Here is a 27,995-nt window from a genome sequence, read left to right as displayed (position 1 = left end):
GAAGCCGCGGTGGCAGAACGGGCGGAGGGAGGGGAGCGCCCGCTGGGCCGCTGTGCCCCGCGTCGCCACGGCGACGGCTCGGGGCCCGGCCATGGCGGAGGAGGGGAGCAATGAGGGTAAGGCCGGCAGGTCCAGCCTGAGGGGCGACGCGCCCGAGGCGGACGCGGCCTCCCCAGCAGCGCGCTGCTGCCTGCGGAACGCAGCGGGCCTGGGCGCGGGGAGCGGGGGGCCCAGAGTTGGGTGACGGCGTGGGGCGGTGCCAGCCCTCCGCCAAGGAAAAATGATCCGTGCCGGTGGGGGCACCGGAGCTTATTTTTAGAGGCGGGCATGTTCTGCTTCGGGAAGCGCTGCCAGAAAGTGTGATTTAAAGGCGAAAGGTAATTCCTCCCGCGAGGGTGTCCGAGTGTTGTTTCCAGAAGGTTGTACTTTCTGTGCAGCTCGCCACAGTGTCCCTTCTGAATGCCATCTTTTGTGTAAATAAACACATGGACGTGGTAGTGCATCGGAGATTGCGAACACCATAATAGAAATAATGTAAAAAATAGATTATTTTGTATTAATGAGTAAAAGCGGTATTTTCTGTAGAAAAGTATAAATAGCTGTTGTGGGTAATACTGAGTGAGGAGTTTGATTTTGGTAGTATTGAAAGAGCCGTTTGGATGCATTGCATAAATTCAGAGTTAGGACCAATGGCACAGCAGTGAGGTCTGTTCTGACCATCTGTTTTTCATTTCTGTTTAGTCTTGAAAAGGTGTGATCCTTCATCATTCCATTTTTGCTACAGAAAATGAGGCACTGTTCTGGCAGAGGAAGCTGGAGATTGAAGGATAAGGGTTTGGAAAATCTGAACCTTTGGAGAAGAGATAGTCTGGCTCCATATATATTTTGGGCAGCCACTCTTATGATTTTGAGCTGTTGCACCAACTTGTTAATTCATTGGCAGAAACTATTGGAGAAGGAAACTTTGGTAGTGCTGGTGGATTTTGTTGTTCTTTGATTGCTTGATTAATAGCTTCTAATGCATTTTTTTAGTTTGAATGTAATTTTAAAGAAATTGAAGCACTGTATTCCCAAAAACACACCCTTTTGTTGATTGTTTTTTAACTACTTCACGTATTTTATCATCCTGTAAAGAACTGTGCCCAGGAGACCACCGCATGTTATCTTCTAAAGGAAAACTGTGCTGTCAGGAATTTCATTCCTGGCCCTTCCTGTCAGATCGCAGGAAGGTGGCAAGCTGGGCTTTGGTTTCCTGTCTGTAGGAAGAAGACAATGACTTGTATCTCATGGATAGTGTGAAGACGAGGCATCTAGCTTCCCTTTGGTCACTTACGAGAATCGTATGCTCTTATGAGCAGGTGAGTTGCTTATTGCCTCATAGAGTGTCTCATCACTGAGGCATACTGAGTCAGTGTCTCACTGAAGTGCAGAAGCATCCCATAAGAAGAGGCGGCTTATCTCCATGTCAGAGTTGCTCTTAGACCTCCTGCAGATAGCAGTTAGGGGGTTAATTAGAATTCTCGAATCCTGGATTCCCGCAGCAATCATGCTTCTGACAAGCATTCTACATAAACACAAACTGCAGCTTTTACTTTATTGTGTCTCAAACAGAAGAAAAGCATTAATTGCATTGTCAAATAATTAGTCTTTAGGGTATTCCCCTTGGTTCTTGGTAGAACTGTAGTTCCACCTGCTTTTGTGGTAAAAGTTTCCCTTAGGTCCTATTATTTTCAAGTTTGTCTTCTTCAAAGTTAAAATGCTTACTTTAACGTTTAACAGATATACTGAATGTACACAAGAAAGAACACTGCAAGGCCAAGGCTTGCAGCCTCTTTTGCATGACATTGCTAACGTGTTACCCTCTACCATACATAATTGTGAATAAAATCTTGCATGTGTGTGAGTGTTAGTATCGTGCCCACAATATACGGAGCTGTATGCTTTATGCATGAATTTATTTTCCTAGATTTGTGCTTTCAATGTTGTTTAATTTTTTTTTATTTATGCTCATCTGATTACATTAGACTGCTATATCTTTCTGTTTTGCATGTTTGTCCATATCTTTCTTCCCATCATTCTGTTTCTTTCCCCTTTTTTGCTACTTAATTCAATCTGTCTGTTCTTCAGTTTGTTCTCAGATACTTTCTTTACAATTTGACAGAACGTGTCAGATTTTCTAAGTTTTCGTATCTCTGATCTCAGTGCTGATGTTACTAGAACCTGAAAGTAAAGTGTCAGACCATTAGTGCTTGAAGTAAAACTATATGGAAGACAGGACATATTTTTCTCCAGCTGGGATTTAAGAAATTACATGGAAGTACATAAAAGAGAGGACGTTCAGTGTGGCTTTATCATTATGGTAATGCTGTGTATGTGATCAGTATGAGAGTTTTACACACACCATATTCTTTGTGCTAGTTAGTGCATATTTAAAATGCAATTAATAAGTCATGAATTTGAATCCAAAAGGAAGTTAGATTAAATATTCTGAGCTCCTGTTGCACACCCATATGGAACTGTACAACTGATTCTGGGTAACAGAGATCTTCCAGAAACTTACCTGATTCTGATGTGAAGACTTAAGGAGGTGGACAGTAGCCATTCTCTGATGATGATTTTCTCTGGTAAATAGTAGTAGTTCTGGGGAATTCAATTTACTGCTGCAATATGTAATTAGTCCTCACATATCCTTTTCCCAACTTGTGAGAAACTCACATCGAGGTTGTTAGGGAGATGGGAAAGAGGTTTTTACCTCTCTTTTAGAGCCTTATGTAAATATAGTACCAATGTGTTGAGCTGTACACACACCTGCTCTTTAGCTGCCCTGCTTTGCCACCTGGCGTGCTGGTGTAATTAGAGATGCACTGCAGTTTACTTCTGTTAAGAAGAGGCTGCACATCCCATTTAACTGTTATCTTCTGTGAAAAAGTGGAGTTGCCACTGCTTCATTTGCCCCTCTGACTCTTCCTACATCTGTGAGTGGGATCTAAATATTCTTCACATTGCCTTAGTCTGCTTTGAGTCTGTATTCATTACAGAGATTAAAAGTGTTCTGTTGCTGTTCACTGTATTTTTGTTGAGTTGTGAGTCCAACATTAGCGAGCCTGGTGGCTGCCAAAAGTGCCGTAGGCATTTGTAACCATTAACTGTGCTCACAGCTCACTTAACTAGCAGGAGAGTTTCAAACCTGACGCAGCAAAGTGCTTAAGCTTGTATGGCTTTGGAGAATCCCATTGAAGGTGATAATATGATGCATATGATGTTAAGTACACGAGTCCATTTAAATATTGTGCTGTACTGATTTTAAATTGGTTTTGGGGGTTTTCAGGAGTTAAGCATCAGCATACGAAGTGCAAAAGCCGTAGACTAAACACTTGCGATAAACCTTCAGGCTAACGTATTTCATCGGGTGAGTTATCTCTAATTGTAAAAGAAGCAGCGTTTCTTTTGAGGAGAAAAGTACAACATTAGCATATTTTGTTAAAACAAATAGCTTTCATAGGGCTCAAGCAAGGACTATTTCAGCTGTAGAAGAAAACCTGAATATATGAGATCCCTTAAAAAATCAGTATGTAGTCTTACCACTTGAGGATTTAGAGATAAATACTACTTCCTCTTGTTGACATTGCTGTGAGAAATTGTTTGAGGAGGAAAGTTGATATCTTTTATTAGGTCGTAATGCGGTTTAACATGCGCCTTGACATCACTTTGAGTTATGTTTTAATATCTGTACTTGAGACTGAGACAAAGAATAAATTGTGCCCATCTTTTATAGATCAGCATGGGCTGTAGACGTCTGATCCTCTTGGCTATGTTGTCTTGCACTAGAAGTTGTCTCAAATGCGTGTAGAAGAGGTAGTTGCAGATTGGCAGATTTCTTGTTTCCATGGCACATAAAATAGCAGAAGTTATTCAGTTTGGCTGAATTCTAACTGACTTACCGAGTACAAAATTAGCTGGTTTGCAGAAAGGCTTTAAACTTTTTTTGTCTTTTAAACAATGCCAACTAGCAGATACGCAGCGCTGACAGGGAGCTGGAGAACTCCCACAAATTCTCTCTCTAGCAGCAGGTAACATGTTATTAAGAATTTCCATGTCTGCATACTAATTATTCTGAGATTTGAGGATTTATTTCTTTATTTCTTTATTTTCAAGCCACCTTAATTTGTGTGAGCACGTACTCCTTTGTTGCTATTTGTGGTGGGATTTGGCACCGGGAGGGTAAGGGGCAGTAACTGCGGCTACCGTGTGAGCCTGCAGGGACCTGCTGCAATGTGAAAGGCAGGGGCTTCCCAAAACCAAACCTGGCCAGCAAGGATTTTGAGATTGCATTGCGTGTTGGTCCCATGGGATGTTTTTATAAATGATCTTTAACTGTGAATGTCAATCTTTAAAATTGAATACAGATTTCAGCTCTTTGGAAATACGAAATATTTCCTGCCCGATGTTATATAGGTGTGGGTACTATGCAGAAGTCCTGCAGATGTGAGATTGGATAGAATTTCCTTGAGTCCAGCCTGCTGCTGCATACAGCCATCGCTTTCAAAAACTTATCAGATTTGAAGTTTTTTGAAGAAGTTCCATCTTCAATATGGTAAGGATTTTTGTGCTGCTGGTTTAACTTGGCAAGAGGTTCTGGACCTGGACCTTGTTGCTGGTGGTTAGGTTACAATAAGACGTCAGTTGTGAAATTTATCCACGAGCAGCATGTGTTCTTTTTTTCTGCCTCAAATGGTTATAGAAATGTCTTACCTCATATTGAAAATAAATGTAAATGTCTTAAATTTGTCAGCTAAAATACTGTTCAAATTCCGACTATGATCCTTACACAAACAAAAAAGATAATTGGAGGTTCATATGCATTCATAATGTGTAAAGAAATGGGTTTAGCCCTGCACGTGATGCTTTCAAGACAGCTCCTTAAGAAGCACGTAGCTGCAACAAGCCCCCTCTAATCCCTTGCTGTTTTATTTCTCTTTGAAGCTGCTTTGGTTGGTCCAAGTCCTCAGGCCAGAGCAGTGCAGATAGAATCGCAACCAGTACAGATGCTGTATTTTTGTAAGCCCATTTAAGACCCTTTCAGGCAACTTGTGGTATGTTATATCGTGGCAGTGTGTATTAGAAGTCATACTGAAATGCTTTCCTTCTCCCATGATGTTCTAGACAATTATATGTCTTTCAAATGAAGGAAGTTTAACTGCTGTATTCTGGCGTCGCTACTGCTAGAGTTAAACTTCATGCTATTTTATGTTGGTAATAAATTACTTCTAAGAGCTTTAATATCCACTTTATGCTGATCTCTGATTGATGACTTCATCATCCAGTGGCAGTTTAGTGAGCATAGCACATTTATGAGACGCTCTGTGCTGACACATGTTCAGGCAGGTGAACGTGTGTGCTGTTGGTGACAGGTCAGTGCGCCCCACCAGGGCCATCATCCCCAGTGCTTAGCAGCACGACCCGTGTCTCAGGGTGCACCACAGCACTCTGCCTTTTGGGCAGCTTGGGGGAGAGCGTAAGGCTGTGAGTGCTGGAGTTGTCCCTTGTGGCTATGTAAAGTCCAGGAGGAATGGAGGCTCTGCCTTCAGGGAGCACACATTACAGCAGCACAGGCTGCTTTCTGGCCCTGTGGCAAACTGTGTTGGCTCTTACCTTTCAGCAGCAGCTGAAGGTATAGCACAACTCCCAGCATTGCCAGGAGAGCTATATATCCTTGCAGGGCAGTTTGCCACTGGTGATGAAAGAGAATATAAGTACGGGCTAGACATAACTCTTTCATTAGCTCCCATGTGTAACTGGGATGAAAGATACGGAACAAATTGCAGCAGTGGAGATTGAGAGTTTTTGCCAGCTCTGAGCTGCAACAGGAGTGCTGGTACGACTGCCAGAGTTGGGAATTTAGGGATGCAGAGGACACTGCTAATGGAGATTTATGCTGAGCTTATCGCTGCCTGATGAAAAGGGAGACTGCACGAAGTTGGTATTGACTTCAAAGAAAGTATAGTAATTATTTTTTGCAGGCTAACAAACCTCAAGTGCTGTCATTTCTTTCAGTTCTGTCTAAGAAGGATAACGCTATGACTTTCCTCGAGAAGTAGAAGATAGTAATTGTATATTACCTGTGAATCACGTATACAGGAGGCAGTCCATATTTATGCAAAGATCTTTTTTGCTTTCTTTCAACGTCTGGAAGCTATCTCCACATACTCTGCTCAGCAGACAAGGAAGATTTTTATATTAAAAGGGAAAGATTTTCCCCAGTCGTTGTGCAGGTCACTGTGGCAAAGTGTGTCATTTCATTGCCCTCAGTGCTGCTTGTATACGGTGACAGGTATTTGACAACTTGTCTGCAGACACCAGATAGCAGAAGGAATGCTTTACTCCTAGAGCTAGACCTGTGCAAATGGTTAGGATGAGCAATATTACTCAGAGCTTGCATTTTTGCTCACAGAGCGCTTGTCTCATGAAAGCAAACTCAACTACCACTTGAGTAGCTGCAGAATAGATGATGAGCCTGGCTGGCTGAAATCCAGATTAGAACTGAGACCTATTAGGTCCAATTAGGACATATCTTTCTTCTTGAGAATTCTTATTGGTGCTGCTTCCAAAATAATAATGTGCAACTGTTGTGAACATCCAGCTGAAGGTTTGGGAGCAGAAAGTAACAAACAAGGCCGACTGCTGGAGGAGACAAGTGAGGCCAAATTCTGCGAACTATAGCTGAATATTTCATGCTATGTTCTGATAGCCATTCTAAAAATGCCACAGCTACTCCTGACATAAGCCACTTGACAGCTTATCAAATGAAAATGCGTGTCATTATGAACCAGGACTTAGAAACCTTTTGTGTGATGTAAGGTCACTGTAAGTGTCGCACTTCAGAGTTTGGCGAACTGTCTCGCTCAACCCTTCCCTTCAAGAAATGCAGAAAGACAAAATAGTGATGAGGTGATACAGTTTTAATGCACGACAAAATATGAGGAAGAAAAAGAAAGTGGCTTTTTTGCAGAGGCTGCAACAACAAATACACAAAGCGTGTGTATGGGAACTGCTGAATCATGGCCTGAATCTCTGATTGATCACCTGAGGCAAGCAATGAGTCAGTCATGGGAGCACAGGTGAAGGCAATTCAAATTGCTGGAAGGGGTGGAGCCTTGCTTCACCTCTCCTAGACCCATTTAAGAGCTGACTGCCAGTAGAGAAGGATCTCTTCTGGAGATCTACTCTGCTGGAGTTTTGTAAGTGAGCCCAGGATATGGATAAGCCTATCTTTTCTGCTTTGGTGTAATAACTACGTAGCCAAGCTCTCTGGTATACCTCATAACTATAACATCTGTGCTTTTGTTGATTGTACAGTGTGTGAGAACAGACTTGTATGAAAGCTGGAGAAATCATTAAGGTCATGGCAGGTGCTGTTGTGTTTTGAAAGATGCTCGGGCATTTCTGGTGTACATAATGATGACTCCAGATTCTTTGAAACTCTAAGAGATTATCGCTACTTTTTGTCTAGAGGTTTGGGCTTACGTGGAACATACCCATCATGTGTTTCCTTTTGTTCCTAGTACTGTGCTTTCTCCTGAAGACAGGCAGTAAGCTCTGTGTTACTGCTCACAGCCCTGAACTCCTTAATACGGGGTCAGTGATGGGTTAAGATAGAAGGAGTAAGGCGCTTATGAAGGCCAGGTCAGGGCATTAGCTCTCACTATTGATCATTTCAGAGCCCAGAGGGACTTAGTTCTAGGATGATAAAAATCTGTAAGCTGTAGCTCCAAGGAGAGGAGCCAGGCAGAGCACTATCCTACACACCTAACTGCAGCAGCCAGTGGCATAACAGGAGATGGCAGAGGCAGCCAGGGGTGTGGTGAGGTGGAGCAGCAGCCTCACAGCAATGGAGAGGGCTTGGGGGCCAAGTATTCATTTGCTTGTGCACTTTCCTGCTGTTTAGAAGTAGTAGTCCTGCTGCACAGTGTCATCCTGACTGGTCAAAGGAGCAAGAAGAAAACCTGCCTCCTGTGCTGTGTATGGGGGGATCCAGCTTGCATCATTATTCTTCTGAAGGGAAGAGCTGCTGCCTACTAACACCAGCATGGCAGAGGCTGACATGAGCCTCCACTGGGCCATTCTCCTAGCAGGTATAAAAGGAAGGCTGTAGTATAGGTTGCAAATTACTCACTAGAAAATGTCTGAATCTCTAGCAATTTTAACCTGGATTAGTTGATGTTGTGGTTTTCTTCTTCTTTTCTGGGCATACTGCTAGGTCCAGAACACTTCATCAGCAGGAGGATCCAGTGCAGTAGCCAAGTCTTGGCTCCAATCTGCACATCTGCATTTCCAAGGCCCATACTTGCTGCTTCTGTCTGGATTCTGCTATGGGCTGCTGTCAGGGTTTGCCCTAGATGAGGAATGCCTTCTTTCCTCCAGTCTGTCTTGCTTTAAATTGCTTTGGCTGGGAATGTGGTGCGCTCTACTTCCCAACATGGCAGTTCTGTCATACAAACCAGCATTTGCATTTCCATTTCTCCTTTGTTGTAGATATAGTCACAAATTTGTTTTGTAAAGTGGAAGTGGGGAGGGTTCCTCCCACAGAATCCTACAGCAAAAAAAAAGTATATAGGTGTATAAAAACTAATCACTCATCAAACTTTAGCAGGTGCTTCAGATTTGAGAAAATTGAACTCCAGCTGAATATAACTAGGTAATATTCCATGATCATTTCCCAGGATTATAGGCTTCTCTGCTGATGCTTATGAAGATTGCTGCTTCTATATATATAAGAATATATATAGACATATATGTAGATATAACATAGGTGCACAGATTACATACAGTCAAAGCATCAGGGCATGGTTTTGGTGCACTTTCTGAGTTGCATGAAGTGTTTTTTTGTGTGGATTGATATATGCCTGTATTCACCACTCAGACTGTCTACCAGGGAGCAGAGTTTTCTCTGGTGTACCACAGAACTTTGGCATCATTCCCCTGTATGTCCCAGAGCTAGCTTGTCATCAGCAATCAGCTGCTGCTCAGGAGCTGCTTTGAATAGCAGGAAGGAAAGATTTTCTTGCCTGTAGTGAAGGGGAGAAGCTAATCACCTTCTTAGTGCAAAATGAGTCTAATCGTGAAAGGCTGGATCTCAGTGGGACTTAATTTTTACTTCTTCGTGAATGCTTGAAAGTGACTTCTACAGAAATCAGTTAAACTCTCTTCTTCTAAGAGGCTAAAATTCAGTTTGTCTACAGACTCCTAGGTGATAACATCTGGGACAGAGAGCATTATCCCTTTCCTAACTCTGCAGACCATAGCTTGGATCGCTAATAGGACTATGTACCACTGCATGCAAAGACTTCAGCTGAGTCATTTCATATTTGACAAGCTTACTGCTTAATCATATTGTTCTTTTCTGATATCTGCTATATTTATATTTTGCATGCTATTGGATGTTCAGAGTAGAGAAGAAAATATTCCTCTTGTCCAATTATTTCTGGAGGTTAGCATAAACTTAATGTTTCAGCATACTGCGTTGACTGTACTTTACGCTTCCTCTGGAATTGAGGTCACTAGACAAAATCTAATGCATCCGTTTTCTTCTATAGAGCAGAAAGGTTTTGCCAGTAAGTCAGATTCAAAAGGCTTCAAGATTTTGTGTTCCTTTCCAGTAGTAATTTCTTTAAAATAGAATAAGTTAAATACTGTAATGAAAGGTGAGACAGACCCCATAAGTGAAAGTAAAAAGGCAAAAACCTTCACAGTGACTGAGAATAAGGGGGGGTGAAGGAGAATAATTAGAGATAGTTTATAGAAGCAAGAATGTAGAGCTTGTTAGAAAATAAGGGATGGTAGACACTGTGTCTGGGATAGTGAGGGAGATGAAGGCCACAAAGATAAGGGCTTGAGAACAGCCCGAGGACATTTGGCAGGGAGGTGATTAGATGTCCACAGGGCAAGAAGAAACCGGTTGAGGGGGGACGCCCCCCCGAAAGGCCAGGAGTTTACAGCGAGAAAGGTCAGAAGCCTTTGCGAGGAAAACAACAAATCTTCATCCCACGACCCACTGCGCATGCTCAAGAGGGGAGGGTCTACATGCTAACGAACTCTCGGGGATGTAATGAATATGTATCTGAATTCTGGGAAAACTAATGGTTATGTATTAGTTTTGCCTATATCTGTAGCATGATTTCTCCAGACGGTGTGCAAGCTAGGTGGATCTATCCCCCTTGCACCCGGTGTCTGCGCAGCACTTGAATAAACCGTACCTGCTTTGTAATCCTACTGGGCTTACAGTTTGATTCCTCATATCAATTTGGCACCTCAGATGGGACACCCTCTGCTCAGCTGCAGGATCAATTGAGAAGAGGGGTGCCTCATGCCCTGAGATTTCTCGGAAGGACTCCCCTTCCTCATTCTATCACTGCGGGAGCAGACAAGGACCATCTATCAGCAGACCAGGTATGTGTATGGAATGAGGGGACTTTTAAGCCGTATGGAGACATCCTACGCGAGGTATAGCCTTGCTGCTGCCCCTGGGAAGTGAGCTCACAGGTTTGGTAGGTTGCCGGCTGGGGTGGGCAGACTCTGGAGAGCAGCTCCTTGGGGGAGCACCCACAAACGGACCTTGTAAGTTGTACGCAGGGTAAGGGTACAGGATATAGTGGGTGTGCTGTTAAATGGTTATCTGAGTTCTCCTAGTTGTGATAACAGGAGTTATAGGTTATATAATTGCTATTACCATCTGTTGTAAATGTTTGGTACCGTGTATCTGAATTAATACCATCAGAATATTTGGGATGTCCTCTGAGGAAACTAGAACTATGAACTAAGGAATTTCAAACTTATATTTTTACTAAGCCAATATTGTGTGAGTGTGGTGAGAGTGAGATGTAGCTAAGCTACGGGGCGAGAGAGAGCCCTGATCCACTGTTTCATTCTCCTGTGAAGGAAATGGCCGGAGACGGATGAAGCGAAAGTTGTTTTTGTTCTGTGTTATTTGTTCATATGTACATATTTTCTCTGTGTAAATGAAATGAGATTGGGATGATGATGGAAATACGTATGCTATAGATCGTAGTGAAGGAATATAGAGGGAAGTTTGGGCCCTGGAGGGAGGTGGAGATAGGAAGGATCCTGACGGTAAATTGTACTGATTATTGTCACTGTCTTTGTTGTTGTTAAATGTTTATGTCATGAAGGTGTACCTATACCTACGAGGCTGTTCTGGAACAAGGGGTGTCTAAAGTGATACCAAGAAAACCCTCTGGGTTGTATTTTGGCTCACTGGAGAAACATTGCTGGTGAGCCAGAGGGGGAATATTAAATAGGAAACCAGGAACATAAATGGAATAATGGGACCAATTTTATAATTGAGTACCCTAATCATGAGACCAAGTGCTGGGTGGTTGTGGAATTTGGAGAACTGTATGGTTAGGTTTGTGGATTTTGAAAGGAATGGGACAAACTGTTTTGATGGTATAAGAAAGGTAATTGTTAATGATATACAGAAATAGAATTGAGGGTAAGTGGAAGTGTAACTTAGGGTACGAATAGTGGAATAATGTACAAAGGAAAAAGGGTTAAAGGGAAGGTGAGTTTATCTGTGCTGGCATGAGAGCAACCCCCTGGCACTGTTCCCCTGTGAGCAGAATTTGGTGTGAGAGAGCGAGCTGCAGATGGAGACTGCTGCTGTAAACAACATTACTTGCAAAGGGGGAGGCGGAGAGGATAGGGTGCTGGAAGTGAGAATAGCCTCTGCAAAGATCTAGGAAACCCAAAATCCCAGTGTTAGCACTGGAAGCCTCCGGAGAGGAGGAGGTAAAACTAAAATATGATGTTAGTAGTTTATGTAATGATGAGAGTTTAGAAAGTGAAAAGTTTGGAAAGGACACAGGCTGAGGAAGGCAAAGATGAGCAAGGTGTGATAGGGATATCAGAACTGAAGAAAGGGGAGCAGGATAAAGAGGTCTATCTTTTGGTGGATACAGGTGCCTCTTACTGCCTGTAGGTGATTTTGTAACAGTAGTAGGAACTAATGCCCAATAAGAAAAGGCTTACTTTTGGAATCAATTAAATATAGGCTGAGAAAACAAGTTGGAACACATAAATTCTTATACATGTCTGGCAAGAAATTAAATAAAATTGGAGCTAAGGATCAAACAATATTAACTGATTGAGAATTGTAAGTCTGGCTTTAACACAAACTGGGAAAAACAAGGTTGTAGCCCCAGAGGTTACAGAAATCTTGAATAAGATACACTTAGGAGTGTGGGTATCAGGGATATCTGGCAGAGCCAAAAATGCAGACCTACTTAGAAGTTAAGTTAAAAGCAAGAGTTAGCCCAGTCAGGGTAAAGCAGTGCTCTTTGAGGATATGTGACTGTAGACAGATAAAAGAAATAATAGATAATTTTGGGACTTTGGATTACTAATTGAATATGAATCTCAATACAATACTCCAAACCTGCCAATGATAAAAGAAAATTGGAAAGCAAGTACTATAGTTTGGTACAAGACTTGAGGGCAAGTAATAGAATAGTTGAATGCATACACTCAGTGGTGGAAAATCCATACACTTTATTAATCAAGTTAAGGAATGAGTAAGCGGAGTTTATCTTCTGGATTTGAAGGATGTCTTTTCTGCCCAGTTTGGCCAAAGGAAGCCTAAGGTTATTTGGCTTTGAATAGGAAAACCCCAAGATGTGGTGAAAAGACTCAGTTAATCTGAACAGTGTTACCCAGAGTTGTGAGAACAGGTCAGTGATTTTTAAGACCTGGTTGACTTGTGAACCTGAGACTTGGGTTCCTCCATCCCAGGGTGGAACCTTACTGCAGTATGTGGATGTCACAAAAAACAAAAGAGGACTGTGTGCAGTGGACTGTGGATTTGCTGAATTTCTTGGTTTAAATGATTACCAAGTTTCTCAACAGAAAGCACAAATAACTCAGCAGCAAGTGACGTATTTGGAATGAGATTACAGCTGGACTTCAAACCTTAAGGTCTGTCAGGAAAGAAGCCATCTGCCAAACCCCTGAGCCACAAACTGCAAAGGAACTCCGTATGTTCCCAGGAGTGACAGGATGATGCTGACAATGGATATACAGCTACGGACTGTTGGTAAAGCCAAAATATTATGTGAAATGGGGAGGCAAGGTGGGCATTACCTCAGCTTTGGGACTACCAGCTCACATAAAAACAAGGAATAGTCCTGGGAGTCTTTGCCCAGAACCTTGGGCCCTATTGAAGGGCAGGAGTATACTTCTCCAAACAACTTGATGAAGTGAGTAAGAAATGGCTGGGGTGCTTGAGGGCGGTGGCTGCACTAGTACTCCGTATTCAAGAAACCAATCAAGTTATGCTAGGCCAAAGAATAACAGTTTTAATATCTCATTCAGTGTCTACTGTATTGGAGGTAAAAGGAGGGCATTGGCTCTCACCCCAAAGGTTCCTGAAATTCCAGGCCATCTTGGTTAGAGCAGGATGATGTAGAAATAATTGTAACTAATATTGTCAACCCAGTATCCTTCCTCCAATCCTACTCTTGGAGAACCAGTATTTTGACTGCTTTGAAACAACTGAAGCTGCATATTTCCAGCCGGTCGTATCTGAAGGACAAACCCTTAGATGCAGAAGACACATGGTTTACCAATGGTAACAGTTTTGTGAGACAAGGAAACTATAAGGCAGAATATGCAGTAGCTGCTACTGACAAGGTAATCAAAGCACAACCATTACCTGAGGGGACTTTCCCTCAAAAGGCTGAAATAACTGCCCGGACAAGAGCCTTCATTATATGGACAGATGCTAATTATGTGTTTGGGATGCTACACACTCGTAGTACCATCTGAAAAGAGCAAGGGTTGCGCACACAAGGAAAACAGCATGATGTAAGTCTACCAAAGAGCGTGGCTATATATGTTGTAAAGGACATCAGAAAGGTAACACTGTACAGGGATCTGGAAATAAGATGATGAGTCAGGTGGCAGGACAGGTAGTTGGAGAAGGCTTTAATTCTAGACAGTAAACTTTAAAATCTCTAAACCTGAATCAGAACCTGTAAAATATTCTGGAGAAGATAGCAATCTAATTAATGATTTAGAAGGGAGGGCAACAAATCGATTTCTCAGAACTCCCAAGGGGGGGTGTTGCTGTATGTTGGTACAAACTTATACCTTTTTACAGTGGACAGAGGCATTCCCTTATAGAACTAATAAGGCATGTGGAGTAACTGTAGTATTGGTATAGGAGGTTAATCCAAGATGCTGAGGAACTACTTGTTCTGTCAAGGAAAGTCCACTGTCAAAAGTTAAACTCATAAGGAAAAGATGAGTTGGTTGCTAATTTGCTTTATTTCAGTATACACGGGGTGGCATCTGTGGCAAGTTGATGTTGTGTGCTGTTACATTTTGTATTTTGGTTGCAATAGTACTATGTTTTGTGTTATATTTATTTATTTGTTATTGTTAAATATGTGGTCTTCTCCCTTCTATTTGAATCAACCTTACATTTCTATACTTAACAATGGCTACTATTAAGGAAAGTAATAGCATTCTCATTAGTGGGCATGAATATCGTAATGGAAGTAATATAATGAGCAGGTGTTGATTGGGTAAAGGTTCCTGGTGGCTGGGCAGAGATGGGAGAACTCAAACTCCCACAGGCATAGTGAGAACTATTTGGAGCCAGTATCAAAACCCAAGGAGGGTTAAAAGGGTAGATAACCCATTGGTAAGGCATAATACAGGATACCATAGCTTCATGAGAGCCCTTGTCCCGGTATTAGGAGTAGCCCAGTGGAAAAAGGCTGTAGTGAATATCTCTGCAACTCTAGAAATAGTAGAAAACGCCACAACAAACGCATTACGAGCAATCCAAGAGGAGGAATCCTCTTTGTCCAAAATAGTACTCCAAACAGGATGGCATTAGGTCTGTTAACAGCTAAAGAAGGAGGGGTATGCACATTAATAAATCAGAGTTGCTGTGCTTACATAAATAAGGATCTGAGAATAGACTTAAGGAAAATCTGGGAGCAAACAAAAGTCCTGCATAGGACAAGAATCAATAACACGACTGCAAAACAGATCTATGGGGCACACTTATTGGCTGATTACTAAATCTAGGATGGTTAAGGCAGCTTTTCTTGGCGTGCATCGTACTTGTACTATTGGTAGGCCTCACCTGTGTGTAATGAGGTGTTCTATGTGCCTATGCGGGAATACTAGAAGGGAATGCGAAGTATGGAAGAGACATGAGTTAGGGCAAAAGGTGGAAAGTTGATTTCACACACTAAGAAGGAATAATCTAGCAGGTGGAAATCCTGCTAGATTAAAGAAAAGGGGGGAATTGAAAGGCGAGACGGACCCCATAAGTGAAAGTAAAAAGGCAAAAGGCTTCACAGTGACTGAGAATAAGGGGAGGGTGTAGGGAATAGTTGGAGACAGTTTATAGAAGCAAGAACGTAGAGCTTCTATAAGAATGTTAGAAAATAAAGGATGGCAGACACTGTGTCTGGGATAATGAGGGAGATGAAGGCCACAAAGATAAGGGCTTGAAAACAGCCGGAGGACATTTGGCAAGGATGTGATTAGATGTCCTCAGGGCAAGAAGAAACTGGTTGGCGGGGATGCTCCCCCCTGAAAGGCCAGGAGTTTACAGCGAGAAAGGTCAGAAGTCTTTGTGAGGAAAAACAAATCTTCATCCCATGACCCACTACGCATGCGCAAGAGGGGAGGGTCTACGTGCTAACGAACTCTTGGGTTTGTAATGAATATGTATCCGAATTCTGGGAAAACTAATGGTTATGTATTAGTTTCGCCTATATCTGTAGCATGATTTCTCCAGACGGTGTGCAAGCTAGGTGGATCTATCCCCCTTGCACCCGGTGTCTGCGCAGCACTTGAATAAACCGTACCTGCTTTGTAATCCTACTGGGCTTACAGTTTGATTCCGCATGTCAGTAAGGCATTCTTCCTTGGAGTGGGGAGAGCTTTCTGCATTGCTTTTAAGTCAGTCAGGTTCCTGAACAAACTTCACAAGGGCAATCCAAACATTCATGGTGAAATAACTTAAGGAGTGGTATACTTTGCTTTAGAGTTAGGAAAGAGAAACAGTAGCATGACAACGCCTTGCTATCACGTCACCAAGAATTAATCTTAGGACACTAGACTGGCTTTCCCTTTTTGCTCTGAAAACAAAATATCTTAATAAAAGTGGCGTGCTTAGTTCAGAGTCTGAGATTTCACCTGTGCTTAGTGTTACAACCGCTTTTTATTATCATGAGGTAGGCAGTGATTCAGTAAACAGTTGCTTAAAAGCCTGATCAGGTCTTGTAAGAGCTAATTGACAACCTCCTGTGAGTTGCAATTGTGAAGCTGCTTGTTCTTGCCACATATTTAAGGAAGTAAATGTTCTAAATTTCTTTTAATTAGAACTACAGCCATATATAGAGAGATTTAAATTATAACTTTTGTGTTCTAATTTCCCTAATAATTTAGTGTTGTGAAGTACTTTGGAAGAGTTCAAATGAAAGAATGGCTGCAAACGTCAAAGACCACTTGTTTTTGCTTTTTAGTTCATTTCTTTCATTCTTTTGCCTTGCACACCTACCTAATAAACTGGGTATTGCTATTGAGGGGAATGTGGTACAGGCTTCATATCTTCATGAGCAGCACCACCCTCCTGTTCCATTGGAGAACTGTTACTGGGTCTAGACACATTTATAGGATTTTAACTCCATATTAAAGCTGTTGATTGTCAGAGGAGTAAGAAATTCATTAGTTATTTCTGCTTGTTGGCCAAACCCTTTTCTGTAGCATGCGGTAGGTTCAGATCTTAAGCAGAGACTTCACACTCTTTTTGTACCTTTTCATCTCCAGCTGGCTCAGATATTCCCAGTAGTCCAACCACCTTCTCATCTCTCCTGTTTGCTTGGCATTGCGTGGTGAGACAGTACTGCTTGTGGCTGTGGGGATGATGGGGAGAGCTGGAATTTGTAAAGGTTAGTTGTAGGGATCTTAGGTGTAGGAGTGGTCTTAGCAGGGTGATTATAAATCCTATAGCTTGGATCCGTAAGCAGGAGGGGGAGGTTTGCTGAAATTAAATGGAGATGGCAGGGGACCTGGGGGCCAAAGTGACTTCCTATCTTTTTGGTTGAAATAATGGCAGGTAGAATAGATTAAATGATACTAGAGTAGCCAGGGGTTCTAAGTGTAGTCACTGATAGGATTCAGTACTTTCTGCTGGTGAGCCATGATAAGTGGATGGAGAGATCTACAAAAGAGCTGTTGATAAGAACCTGTTCAACTGAAAACAGAACAAGATGTAAATGACTCCGGATCTGGCTATCGCTGGATAGAAGCTGTATCTCTCGTCCTTTTGGACTGACCTATTCAGTCAGAGGCAGCCCATGTGAGAAATGGTTCACCAGAGGTTACCAGAGACCTCAGGGTTTCATTACACCTGCTTTTAACCATAAAATGGTACCACAAAGAGAGGATGAAGTAATTAATGAGATGCTACATGCATGTAGGAATTTAAATATAAAATTGACCATATTTATTAAAATATACCTGGACTAATGTTTATTAAAAACTGATGTTTCAGGTATTGAGCAGTAACATCAAATAATAAAATCAAGTCCATGGATGTGTTCTTCAATAAAATCTTAATCTTAGTCTTTACGTAGCTTTAAACGAGTTTCAGGGTATCACATTGTGTAAATGGGTTTATTGGGCTGCATTGGAACTAAGTCTTTTCTGGTAAGCAGCAAGTACTGCTCTCTAGCATTTTAAGTGGTTGTTTAAGGTTGTATTCTTTTGATGCTGTTTTTTTTTTCTGTATATAATTTCTCTTCTGTGAAAGGACTTTTTGAACTAGCAGAGCAATTGGCCCCAGGGAAGAAAAGGAAGCTCATATAGTTAAATGAATGGTAGCATCTAGCAAATTGTATTAATTGGAAATAGCTTTTCTAAATGCTCATTGCTTAAGAGTCTGGCAGAGCGACATTTATTTAATTGCTTGTGTTCCAATAAAGACTGAAGCTGCAGCCTGTGAAGAAGAAATGTCACAGCTGGGACAGGTGTGCTGCTTACGGGCTAACTTCAGATGAGCATCAAGTGCTGATGAACAGTCTGGATAACCTGAAGAGGAAATAAGTGTTCTGAAAGAACCAGAAGACTTAAGCCCAACTCCCTGCCAGTCTTACTTAACTGGCAGTGCCTAGAGCTGTATCTAGTTCATGCTAGAACTGGGAAAAATAGAAAAGGGTAGTATGGTGAAGGAAACTGATACTGAATACAGTTTTCAGTTAATGCTTCTAAACGATGGCTTTTAAGACATTTACTATTCTTACCTCACATGATACAAAAATAAATGAGAATGAGAAAATGCAAAAAAAAAAAAAAGCCCCAAACACCTGAAAAGAATCTGGAGTTTATCAGCATAGAAAAGGAAGTTGTATGTTATCCATGTGTTTCTTTTTGCAGATGGCGTGATAGCTGAAATTGAGAAAAAGATTACAGAAGCTTTTGAGGTATTTGATCGTGACGGAAATGAAAATGTGGATGTCAGGTTTGTAAATATCTTCACATAGAGATATTACAGGCTGTAGTACAGAGATAAGTAACTCCCCCAGCTTGCATCTGCCTTACCAGAAAATGTAATTTAAACAGTCCTTTTGACACTGATCAGACAAGTATTTCTTTGTTTAGTGAAAATTTTGCACTGTTCAGGGTTGGAGACTGAGACTGACTTGAGAAAGGGATGCCAGGACTGGTGGGGCCAAGAAGCAAGAGGAGGGGGAATCCAGTTAGGAAATCTAAGGCTACAGTTACTGCTAGCAAATCTCTGCTCTAGTAGCTCATTTGGCTCTTTGTCCTGGGTACTGAATGGATACCTTCACTTTCAAAATAATCTCAGCACATCAAGGGGTGTCCCTGCCAGTCTCTGCCATGATTATGTGCTCTTAATAGGTCATTCCTACTTCAGTGCAGTGCACATATCCCTCCTTCTCTGGGGTACTGTGACATGTGGATATTGCTCTCATGAGGAGGTGTCTTAGGAAGCTCACATGTACCTTGCATGTAGATGTATTATATAACCATACAATAACAGTACGTAATAATGAACATAAGGGTGAACACACTCAGTTGTACTAAGAATCCATGTAGTCAAGTATCTTCATCTGAGCTAGTGGTTGTTAGTTGGGGAAGGAATAAGGAATTGAGCAAATACGCACTATTTCTTCTTTGTTGGGCATCTGTCACGTGGATTTGAGTGACTCTTGATGTTGTACTTTATGTTAGATAGTGAATCATTGTTCTCTATTAATCCTCTGAACAGCATTGATGATTTCATAGCTCTCTGTCACATCTCCCTCTATCACTGAAGTTCGATGCTGGAGAGTCTAGATATGTTTAATCTTTAATGAGAAACTGTTCTATTGCTCTAGTCATTCACTTTTGTGATGCTTCTTATAGGGCTTTTTTTTTTTTTGAAATGGGATGACCAGAAGTGGGGGATGGCCAAGAGAGTCAGGAACAGGCTACAACTTTGGGCTGCATTGTTGTGGAAACAGAAACAGAATATACATCTGAGGGAGTAAAAAGGTCATGGACTGTTAGATTCATCAAGGCATAACAGGATACACAATACATAGCTAATGGACATCAAATTTAAAAGTGCTCAATGTTAATACTGATATATTTGAAGTATGAATATTTGGCAATGCTACTTCAATTTTATTTTAACATAAATATTCATAACATGTAACAACATTACTTTTGTCATAAAAAATTAAACATGCTTATGTCTCCTTGAATTTTTACAAGCCATTGTCATTGAAGATTACCAAAGGAATTTTGCATATTTCATACTATTGTTTTCACAAGAATTTCACCAGATCTTTTAATTAAAATTCAATTAGTTCAATCAGTTAAACTCCACAAAGGAGGGGGAGAGTTGATGAAATTATTTTGATGTTAGACAGGATGTGTGAGGAACTCACATGTGAAATGACTTTTCAGTTTTAGTTGGTAGGGGAAGTTTCAGGACGAGTCTCCACATTTGGTTCAATTCTGTTCCATCCTCCCTCAAGTTTTTTTTAAGATTATTTCCTTAAATCTATTGATTTATCTCCATCCTCAAGGAGGTGCTCAATGCCAAGAGCTGGAGCTGTCCTGGTGTCCCTTCAGCTGCCTGCTCGTGGCTGGGTTGGTGACACCAAGGACCCTCTGACCTTCACTGTACTGTGTTATACTTGTTTGTTTGTAATTTACATCTGCAGTCTTGTCTGCGTAGATGTAAAGTTTCTATGCTCTGCAATGGATATAGAGCTTGAGAAAAATGTTACAACAATTAAATGATTCAAATATAATTTTCTTTTTAATGTTTTCATTCAGCCAGTAAGTTATAACATGTGAGAAGGAACATTCAAAGACTATGTAACGCTGTAAATGCACTATTTCACAAGTAATTTTAATCAAAGAACAGTTATGACAGTGAAAAACAATTTACTGCCTTGTTTATTGCCCTGTGTTTGTATTGTAGGGCTGTGTTGTCACAGTAGTGTGACTATTAATGTCTGATTATCTTATATCAGAAGGTGGCAGCACAGCACAATTCTTAGCCATGATTGTAGAAGTATGAGTGTTATTTCCTGAAATATCAGATATATGTGAAGAATATGGAAAGCTGCGCTGGCTTGACAGAATGCCATGAGTGCTGGGTAATTCCTAATGCAAATACAAGAATTAGTAAGTAATTAAGCCTGAGGAGGATAGTGTTTCATTCGGCTTAGAATATATCCTATGTCAGTGGCATCCATGGTTTTGCAAATATTGCCACTGAGAATATGATATCTAAGATGAAAACCATGACACAAAATTGTCATTGTCTGATCTACAAAACCTATATGAATATAAGCTAATTTGAACTGTATTTTTGTGTGCCAGAAACTACACAGCAGAAACTGAAGCTGCTGAACTAAATGACAGTCAGGGGGAAAATAGTATTATCTATCTGTGCAGCAGGAACATATCAGGGCCACCTCACTTTTGTAATTGTTGTCTTCTGCAGTTAGAATTTGTATCTTTATAGCATTTAATGTAAACCTATGGTTTTGTCACCTTTCATCTCAATAGATTTCAAAGTGTTTTATTAACTATGCGAATGTAGACTTTATTGCAGTTAAGCCTAATAATTACAGGAAATGCAATTATCTTGCACACAGTAATGAACACAAGAGTAATAAGGAATTTTTGGGGAAACCGACAGGTATAATTATACCCTATCAAAAGCTTCAAGATATTTAACATCTGTAAAAGTAGGCATTGCTTACTGAGACATTATCTTAAAAGTCATGTAGATATGCTTATGCATGCTCCTATATGCAAGCTCTGAACTGATGGCTGTATTTGCCACAGCCACTCTTGTTTTGCAGAATCACTGACACAGATGTTTTACTTTCTTTCAGAGAGATTGGTTCAATTGTCAGATCACTGGGTTGCTTCCCAACTGAGGCAGAGCTACATGAACTGCTTGCAAAGGTAAAGGATTTACGTGTTTTCTATTATCTTCTATCTTGAACTTGCACAAGTTCTGCCTTGCCTTCTGCCTTGCTCTATGGGAGAGCTAAGTTCTTTTCCACAGGTGAAAAGAGGAATTGTCATGTGTCATGGAAGTGAACTAGGCAGTCTCTCAGGTTGCTGTGAAACAAACCTTTATGCTGTTGAGACAACAACACTGATGGCTTAAAATGGGGAGTTTGACTGTCTTTTACCACAGAAGGCCACTGTGACACTGAGCTATGGTGGAGGGCTGTCTGTAGAAAATGGAGGGATAGAATGTTTTTGGCTGATGAAAAAGATTGTTCTAAACTGCAATTAGATTGGATATCCAAACCCTAACTATCTACCTGCTCTGGACATGCCATAGACAAATGCTGGATGACTAAATAAAAATTATTCTTGAACAGGTATTAAAATTATACTTAATCCAAAAATATGCAGAGAAAAGACATGGCAGTTTTTCTCCAACAGATTCTGTTACTGCATCTTATAGCCAGCCTGCTCAGTTTTCTGTCCTTCTGAGGACAGTCTTGAGATTTCTCAGTTAGGTAATCTTTTCTTTCTTGATTACTTAAGTCTGCAAGTCAGAATTCTAATATAAAGATTCTCAGGACTTAGAGGTCCTCCCAATGATGCAGAGAGATAAGGAATTTCTACTGTCTTTCTCTACGTTTTTTTCCCATGCTGTAATTTTTATCTCCTCAACACATGCTTATAATGGTAAGGTGGAGTTCCGGTGCTGTGGCAGGGTGGGGTTAATGCATTGGGCAAAGTAGTGGGAAAAAGACTTCACATACTTTTTGAAAAGTAGTATACCTTAAGGAATGGATGGTTCTGGAGCTGAAAAGTGGGAGAGGAATCTTCTTTTTTCATGTATACACTAGTGTCATGGTTTAACCCAGCATGCAGCTAAGCACCACACAGCTGTCCAGTGGGATGGGGGAGAGAATAATAAAAAAGTAGAACTTGTGGGTTGAAATAAAAATACAGAAAGGGAAAATAATAGTAATGATAATATATATATCAATATTTACAAAACAAGTAATGCACAATCAGTTGCTCACCACTAACCAACTGATGCCCAGCCAGTCCCCAGCTAGACACTACCCCTCTGGCCAACTTCCCCACTTTTATTGTTCAGCGTGATATCATATTATATGGAATATCCCTTTGGCCAGTTTAGGTCTGCTGTCCTGATTCTATTCCCTCACAGCTCCTTGTACACCTAAAGCCCCATCATTAAAGAAGCTGCAACATCCTTGGCAATGTGCAGTACTGCTCAGCAACAGGCACAACATTGCTATGTTATTAATTTCTTTTTTCTCCTAAAGACAAAACATGGCATCAAATTAACTCTAGCCCAGGTAAAACCAGGACAGTCAGGATGCTGAGAGTCTCTTTTCTTTGTACGATTATGCGCCTGTCTCTCCTCAGTACTTGCTCCATCTATTGTAGATCAGAATTTAATGAGAGAAACCTTGTGCAAAGTCTTAGGTCTAGCAGTGCTAACTGCTTCAGATAATGAAGTGCAAGTAACAATTGGAGGGGAAAGATCTTTTAATGTGATGCTGCATTTTGTCTGCTGTTGTTCCCTACTGTCAGTTCTTCTGTTATGAAAATTAGGATAATACTGAACTATTTGGATGAGCAGACTGAATGGTTTTTGGCTGTTAAATATAGTTTATATAACTTACCATCTTCATGGATGTTCCAGGTCCTTGTTTTTTGTTGTTCTGTTTAATGTAAGACATGTATTTCTTATATATAGCTGTTATATTTCATTTCTGAGTCCATCTGTGGACTTTTGAACTAATACAAATTGAAGCACAGATGTTCCCTAATACATTCTGTGTACAGATAGCTCTCAAAGTTATGATGCAGTTCTACGTTTAAGCAACTTAATGTATTAGACAACACCCTACTCTGACCCAGCTCCCAGGAGGAAGATTTATAGCTTTAGATCTCTCTGGCTCAGTTAGGCGACTTCAAAGCAGTACCTATTTGAGTCTTCTTTCAACCTGAGCTGTCTGTAAAGAGCCCGGCAGGATGTGACTGTGAGAGTACAAGCATCCAGTTTCAACACAGAAGCAAACTAGCTCTCTTAAGAGCTCTGTTTGGGGATAAAACTTTCCTCTTTTAGGGAAGAGATGCATCCAAGTTGCAGAGAGCAGTCTTTTACCATGTAGGACTGCCATCTGAATGCTACTAGAAGTCCATGATGTTCTGGGACTAATCTGTTAATTTATTTGAGAGGCAAAGGGAAGCTTTTCTTCATGCAGTAATTTATGGACTGACTTACGACTGTTTCATACTGCCATGACTCCATCTGTCTGCTTCTCTGGATCTTCTCTTCATCACACTCTGGCTACAAAACATGTGGAGGCAACAGATTCCATCCTAGAGATGTACTAGACTGGGGCTGTGTCCAAATTAGCACATTAAATGTGCCCAGAAATATCCTCGGGTACTGAAGCCAGCTGGCACAGAGCAGCCCATGTGTATGTTAGTAAATGTTTTATGCTATGCAGTTGTACAAAATGGCTGCTGGGGAGAAGAGCCCACAGACCCAATGCCCAAACTGGACCTGGTAGCTGTTGGGCAAAAGTTTGGCATAGGCCAAAACCACGCTGGTGAATGTGCTGACAGTGTGCTGTGATGGATGATAGTGTTGCGCATCCTGGGGATGCTCCAGGTCATACCTGCCTTCATTAATATAATTGTGGTTTGAATTTTTAAACCACTGCTGAGTTATTGTGGGAGATCAGATAGATGTCCAGTTCTTCTGCACGAATGATTTTTAAGCACAAGAGGGCAATATTGAGTTGTTGAAAGTTTCTGAAATAGCAGGCATATGTTTTGTCTGGGAGATTATTTTTTCCTTGAATTTCTTTCTATTTAAGCACAAGTATTTCAGACATATGTTATGGTGCCATGTGGCATTAAAAAACTTCATATAAATACTTGAAGTCTAAATCTGTAATTTTATTGCGGGACTCACCTGGCCTCAATTTTCTGATTGTTCTATTAGTTTGCTAATGATTCATATCACCTACCATGCTTAAGTCTTATTTTTAGGTAGAAGAAGAAGAACCAACTGGATATGTTCATCTAGAAAAATTTCTTCCAGTGATGACAAAAATATTACTTGACAGAAGGTAATGTAAACTGGTCTTTAGTTTATTCCATGGTTGATTCTGAATGAATTTATCTGCAGTAATTTTAGGTAACTCGAAGGAATACAGATTTTTTTTTAAATTAGGTAGTGAGATTTTAGTTCAAAATGATATGGTCTACATAAAATTGTGTTGTATTAGTACAAATATCAGCTTATAATAATGAATTGTGATAGCATCTAGCTATTGTATTTTTAGTGTGAATCAGAATTACTTTGCTATTTCAACTCTGAAAATATTCTATATACAAATAAAGTCACAGCCATTACTTTATCGAAGTTACAGTTGCGGAGAAGCACAGTCTGTGAAAGTGTATTTTTAATAAGTTGTATAAATCAGCTTCATGTTCATGTCTCAAAGTGACTGCCAGGTACTGTTGAATGTATACAACCAGCACTCTGCTGGTCTAAAATATTTGCTGATTTACAAGTCTGGAAAAAGAGTGCTGTTCATTATTGAAAGGTACATACAAATCTTTAGATGTACACAGGAACTTGTGCTATTTTGATATTTTGCACAAAAAGCAGTCTTACCTATAGGGAGTTTATCTTTTTAAAGGCAGTAACCAGGGGTCTGGGGAGACTTAGTCTTGTCCAAAACTCAGAAGCTATCTTGTACATGAAGCTCTTTTGGTGTTCTACACATTAAATAGCTATGGAATTTCCCTCAACTGTCTCACAGCATCCTGGGGTATGGGGCACTCCCTAAGGCTGTGTTGAGTCCTTGTGCCTGTGCCTGGACGGGGACCAATCAGTGATGTTTGGTTCCAGTGTGCTGGCACAAGTGCATTGCCTTCCAAGTCTTCTGCACTTCTGCACCTTTGCCTTCTCTGGCCTTCATGGCCTGTTTCTGGTTTCACACTGATGTTCAACACTTCACAAAGTGATGCCTTGCTGCCCTGGGCTCTCTCTTCCTCCTCCTCCACCCCATCGATACAAACACACACAAGAACACACATTTTTCCAGGCTAGCTCAGGCTTGTCAAGACTCACGTTTATCTTTTAGTGCCGTGTCTATAGTTCACTTTATCCAAGGGCACGTGAGATCTGAATCATAAAGAACAATTTGGTTTTTACGTAGTAGAAGAGTGAAGTGGGTCTGGATGAAATAACCAGTGTTTTAAAATGAAAGCTGTGAAATCAGGTGCACTTACCAGCATACACATGCACCCAGTTCTGCTTTCTCTGTAAAAGAAAGAAAGCTCAATAGACTGTTGAAGTCCCACTAGGTGATCTGTTGCTTAGCTACCAGCCTACCTGGACAAAACTTTTCTTGGTTTGGCAATTTTCTGTTCCCTGCATTTGCTATGTGGAGTGATTCAGCAGCTATTGATTCCTACTAACTCACTCAGCCTGCTCAGACATGCAAAAGCAACTCATTTGGCTTAGCACAAGGAGAATGAAACGGGAATACAATGAAAGACACAGGAGGTGAAGATATGGAAAGTCCCATAAAGTCAAACTGGAATTAAATGTTTGATAGACAAACTAGAAAATAGTTTTTTTTTCTAGTACTCATATTTTATTATTTCAGAATGGTAGAGCAGCCTTACAAACTTTAACTGTTAACTTTTCTCATTCAATGGTTTCAGCTACAGGCCTATTCCAGAAGATGTTCTTCTACATGCGTTTGAGGTCTGTAACTAAATATTCAGGTACCTAATTGCTGGAAAAAAGTAGCTGATTCTTGATGTAATATGATTAAAAACACAACAGTTTTATCCCTTTTATTTAAAGGCTTTAGATGAGAAGAAAAGTGGATACATTACTAAAGAGGAGCTGGTAAAACATATGACTGAAGAAGGTAATATGATTTTTATAATATCACTGTTTATGTAAATAAATATTACACGTGTATATGGCACCTTGTGGTCCTAATTCTTCAAGCCCAAACTTGCAGGAGTAGATACACCATCTTCGAGCAATCCTGTTGCCTTTATGAGTGCCTACAGACTGGAACATTTCCCTGGTAAATAATGCAGGGAAAGAACATATCTGCCTTTTCTTATAGACTCTATAATAGAGTTTTGTCTATGTGAGTATTTTGTGATTCTGTGCACATTTTTGTGCTTCTTAAGGATGTGACTCCTTTTTTCCTCTCTCTAAAACTTCAGTTTAAAGTTCCAAATGTTTCAGGTAATTTCAGTACTCATTCATTCCTGCATTATCTTGATCTTAATTCTAGTGCCCCGTTCAAACAAAGATTCAAAGGCCAGATTTAAGTTGTATGTTATGTAATTCTCAATATCCCTTGAAGAGCCTGCTTTTCTTGCATGGCTGATTCATGCCTACCTGCCTCAAGTACAAAATGACAAACATGTCTTGTGCAAGACTGGGTGTTTTGAAATTGTGAATTAAATGTGGATCAAAAAATCCAAGCCCTCTGCCTTCTTTCTTAAACTAGCTGGCTTAGCATGCAGGACTTCTGCATTTGCAGAAGTGAAGAAACTGGATTCTTTTTCCCTGCACATAAACACTGAAAAAATATCCTTACAAGAGAGAAGTGGTAATTTGTCAACCCTGAAAAGAATAATTACCATGACAAAGTGTTACTTTCCTTTCTTTTTCAGGTGAACCATTTACTGAGGAAGAAATGGAAGAGATGCTCTCCAGTGCTCTAGATCCAGAAACAAATGCAGTTCATTACAGAGACTACATTTCAATGATGATAGTAGATGAAACTGATGATCTTCCACAGTAGACTCTGAGGTGCTCTTTGGTAACAGTAATGTAGCTTAGCAGTTGGTTGAAATTTCAAGTGTAACAAAACACAGTGTGTGACCTTGTGCTTATAATTAAATTAAAATCTGTGTAGTTATATTTCCTTAGAGTCTGTCTATATATTGAAATCTATTTCCACTTGGAAAAAGTTCTTGACAGAAATAGTATGTAAGATCTGGAAAAGAAATCATGAAATTTGGTTTGAAAAATAACAAAAATAATGGAGTCCAGAAATGACTTTACAATCGCTGCTGCAAAAGTAACAGGAAAGTGAGACCTGGGAGAGCAGATGACAAGTAGGTGAGTATTTTAAAATAACTGGTATTGTGAGGGCATGCTACTATGATAAAGCTTTTGTATTTAAATGTAATCCCTGTTTGTGTTTAACTAATGAGGCATTGATTGCTACATTTGAAATAATATCACAGGTGAATTAAATTTTGTGCTGTTTGTAGGTCTTACAAATGCTTGCATTTTTTTCACCATGGGCAATTAAACTGGACCAGTTAGTTTCATTGTGTGTTACTTATTCGCTGGCATACGGTGCTTT

The 27,995-nt window shown here is 40.6% G+C and overlaps 1 protein-coding gene across 4 annotated transcripts; it reads left to right on the top strand.

Moving 5' to 3' along the window:
- DRC8 (dynein regulatory complex subunit 8) lies at positions 1-27,960 on the top strand. Of its 4 annotated transcripts, none has more exons than XM_085219603.1 (7): positions 1-116; positions 18,472-18,556; positions 21,459-21,531; positions 24,628-24,707; positions 26,317-26,359; positions 26,462-26,528; positions 27,295-27,960. In XM_085219603.1, the coding sequence occupies exons 1-7, from the start codon at positions 92-94 to the stop codon at positions 27,423-27,425; spliced, it is 504 nt and encodes a 167-aa protein (XP_085075729.1). In that variant the 5' UTR covers positions 1-91; the 3' UTR covers positions 27,426-27,960. The 4 variants fall into 4 exon arrangements, with proteins under 4 accessions (XP_085075729.1, XP_085075727.1, XP_085075726.1 ...); XM_085219601.1 differs by lacking the exon at positions 1-116 and adding an exon at positions 10,724-13,105; XM_085219600.1 differs by lacking the exon at positions 1-116 and adding an exon at positions 14,470-15,744.
- The last annotated feature ends 35 nt before the right edge of the window (positions 27,961-27,995 follow it).

Source organism: Meleagris gallopavo, chromosome 2 (assembly GCF_905368555.1).
Source record: "Meleagris gallopavo chromosome 2, MGAL_WU_HG_1.1, whole genome shotgun sequence".
Classification (NCBI taxonomy): Eukaryota; Metazoa; Chordata; class Aves; order Galliformes; family Phasianidae; genus Meleagris; species Meleagris gallopavo.
Note: the sequence above shows the minus strand (reverse complement) of the source record. Positions and strands in the feature narration are given on the sequence as shown.

Bases quoted from the DNA above. Each gene is read 5' to 3' on its own strand.
- DRC8 (XM_085219600.1), top strand. From the start codon at position 15,690: ATGACCCACTACGCATGCGCAAGAGGGGAGGGTCTACGTGCTAACGAA. The intron at 15,745-18,471 runs GTTTGTAATGAA...TTCTTTTTGCAG, and splicing joins ACGTGCTAACGAACTCTTGG to ATGGCGTGATAGCTGAAATT. The intron at 21,532-24,627 runs GTAAAGGATTTA...TCTTATTTTTAG, and splicing joins TACATGAACTGCTTGCAAAG to GTAGAAGAAGAAGAACCAAC.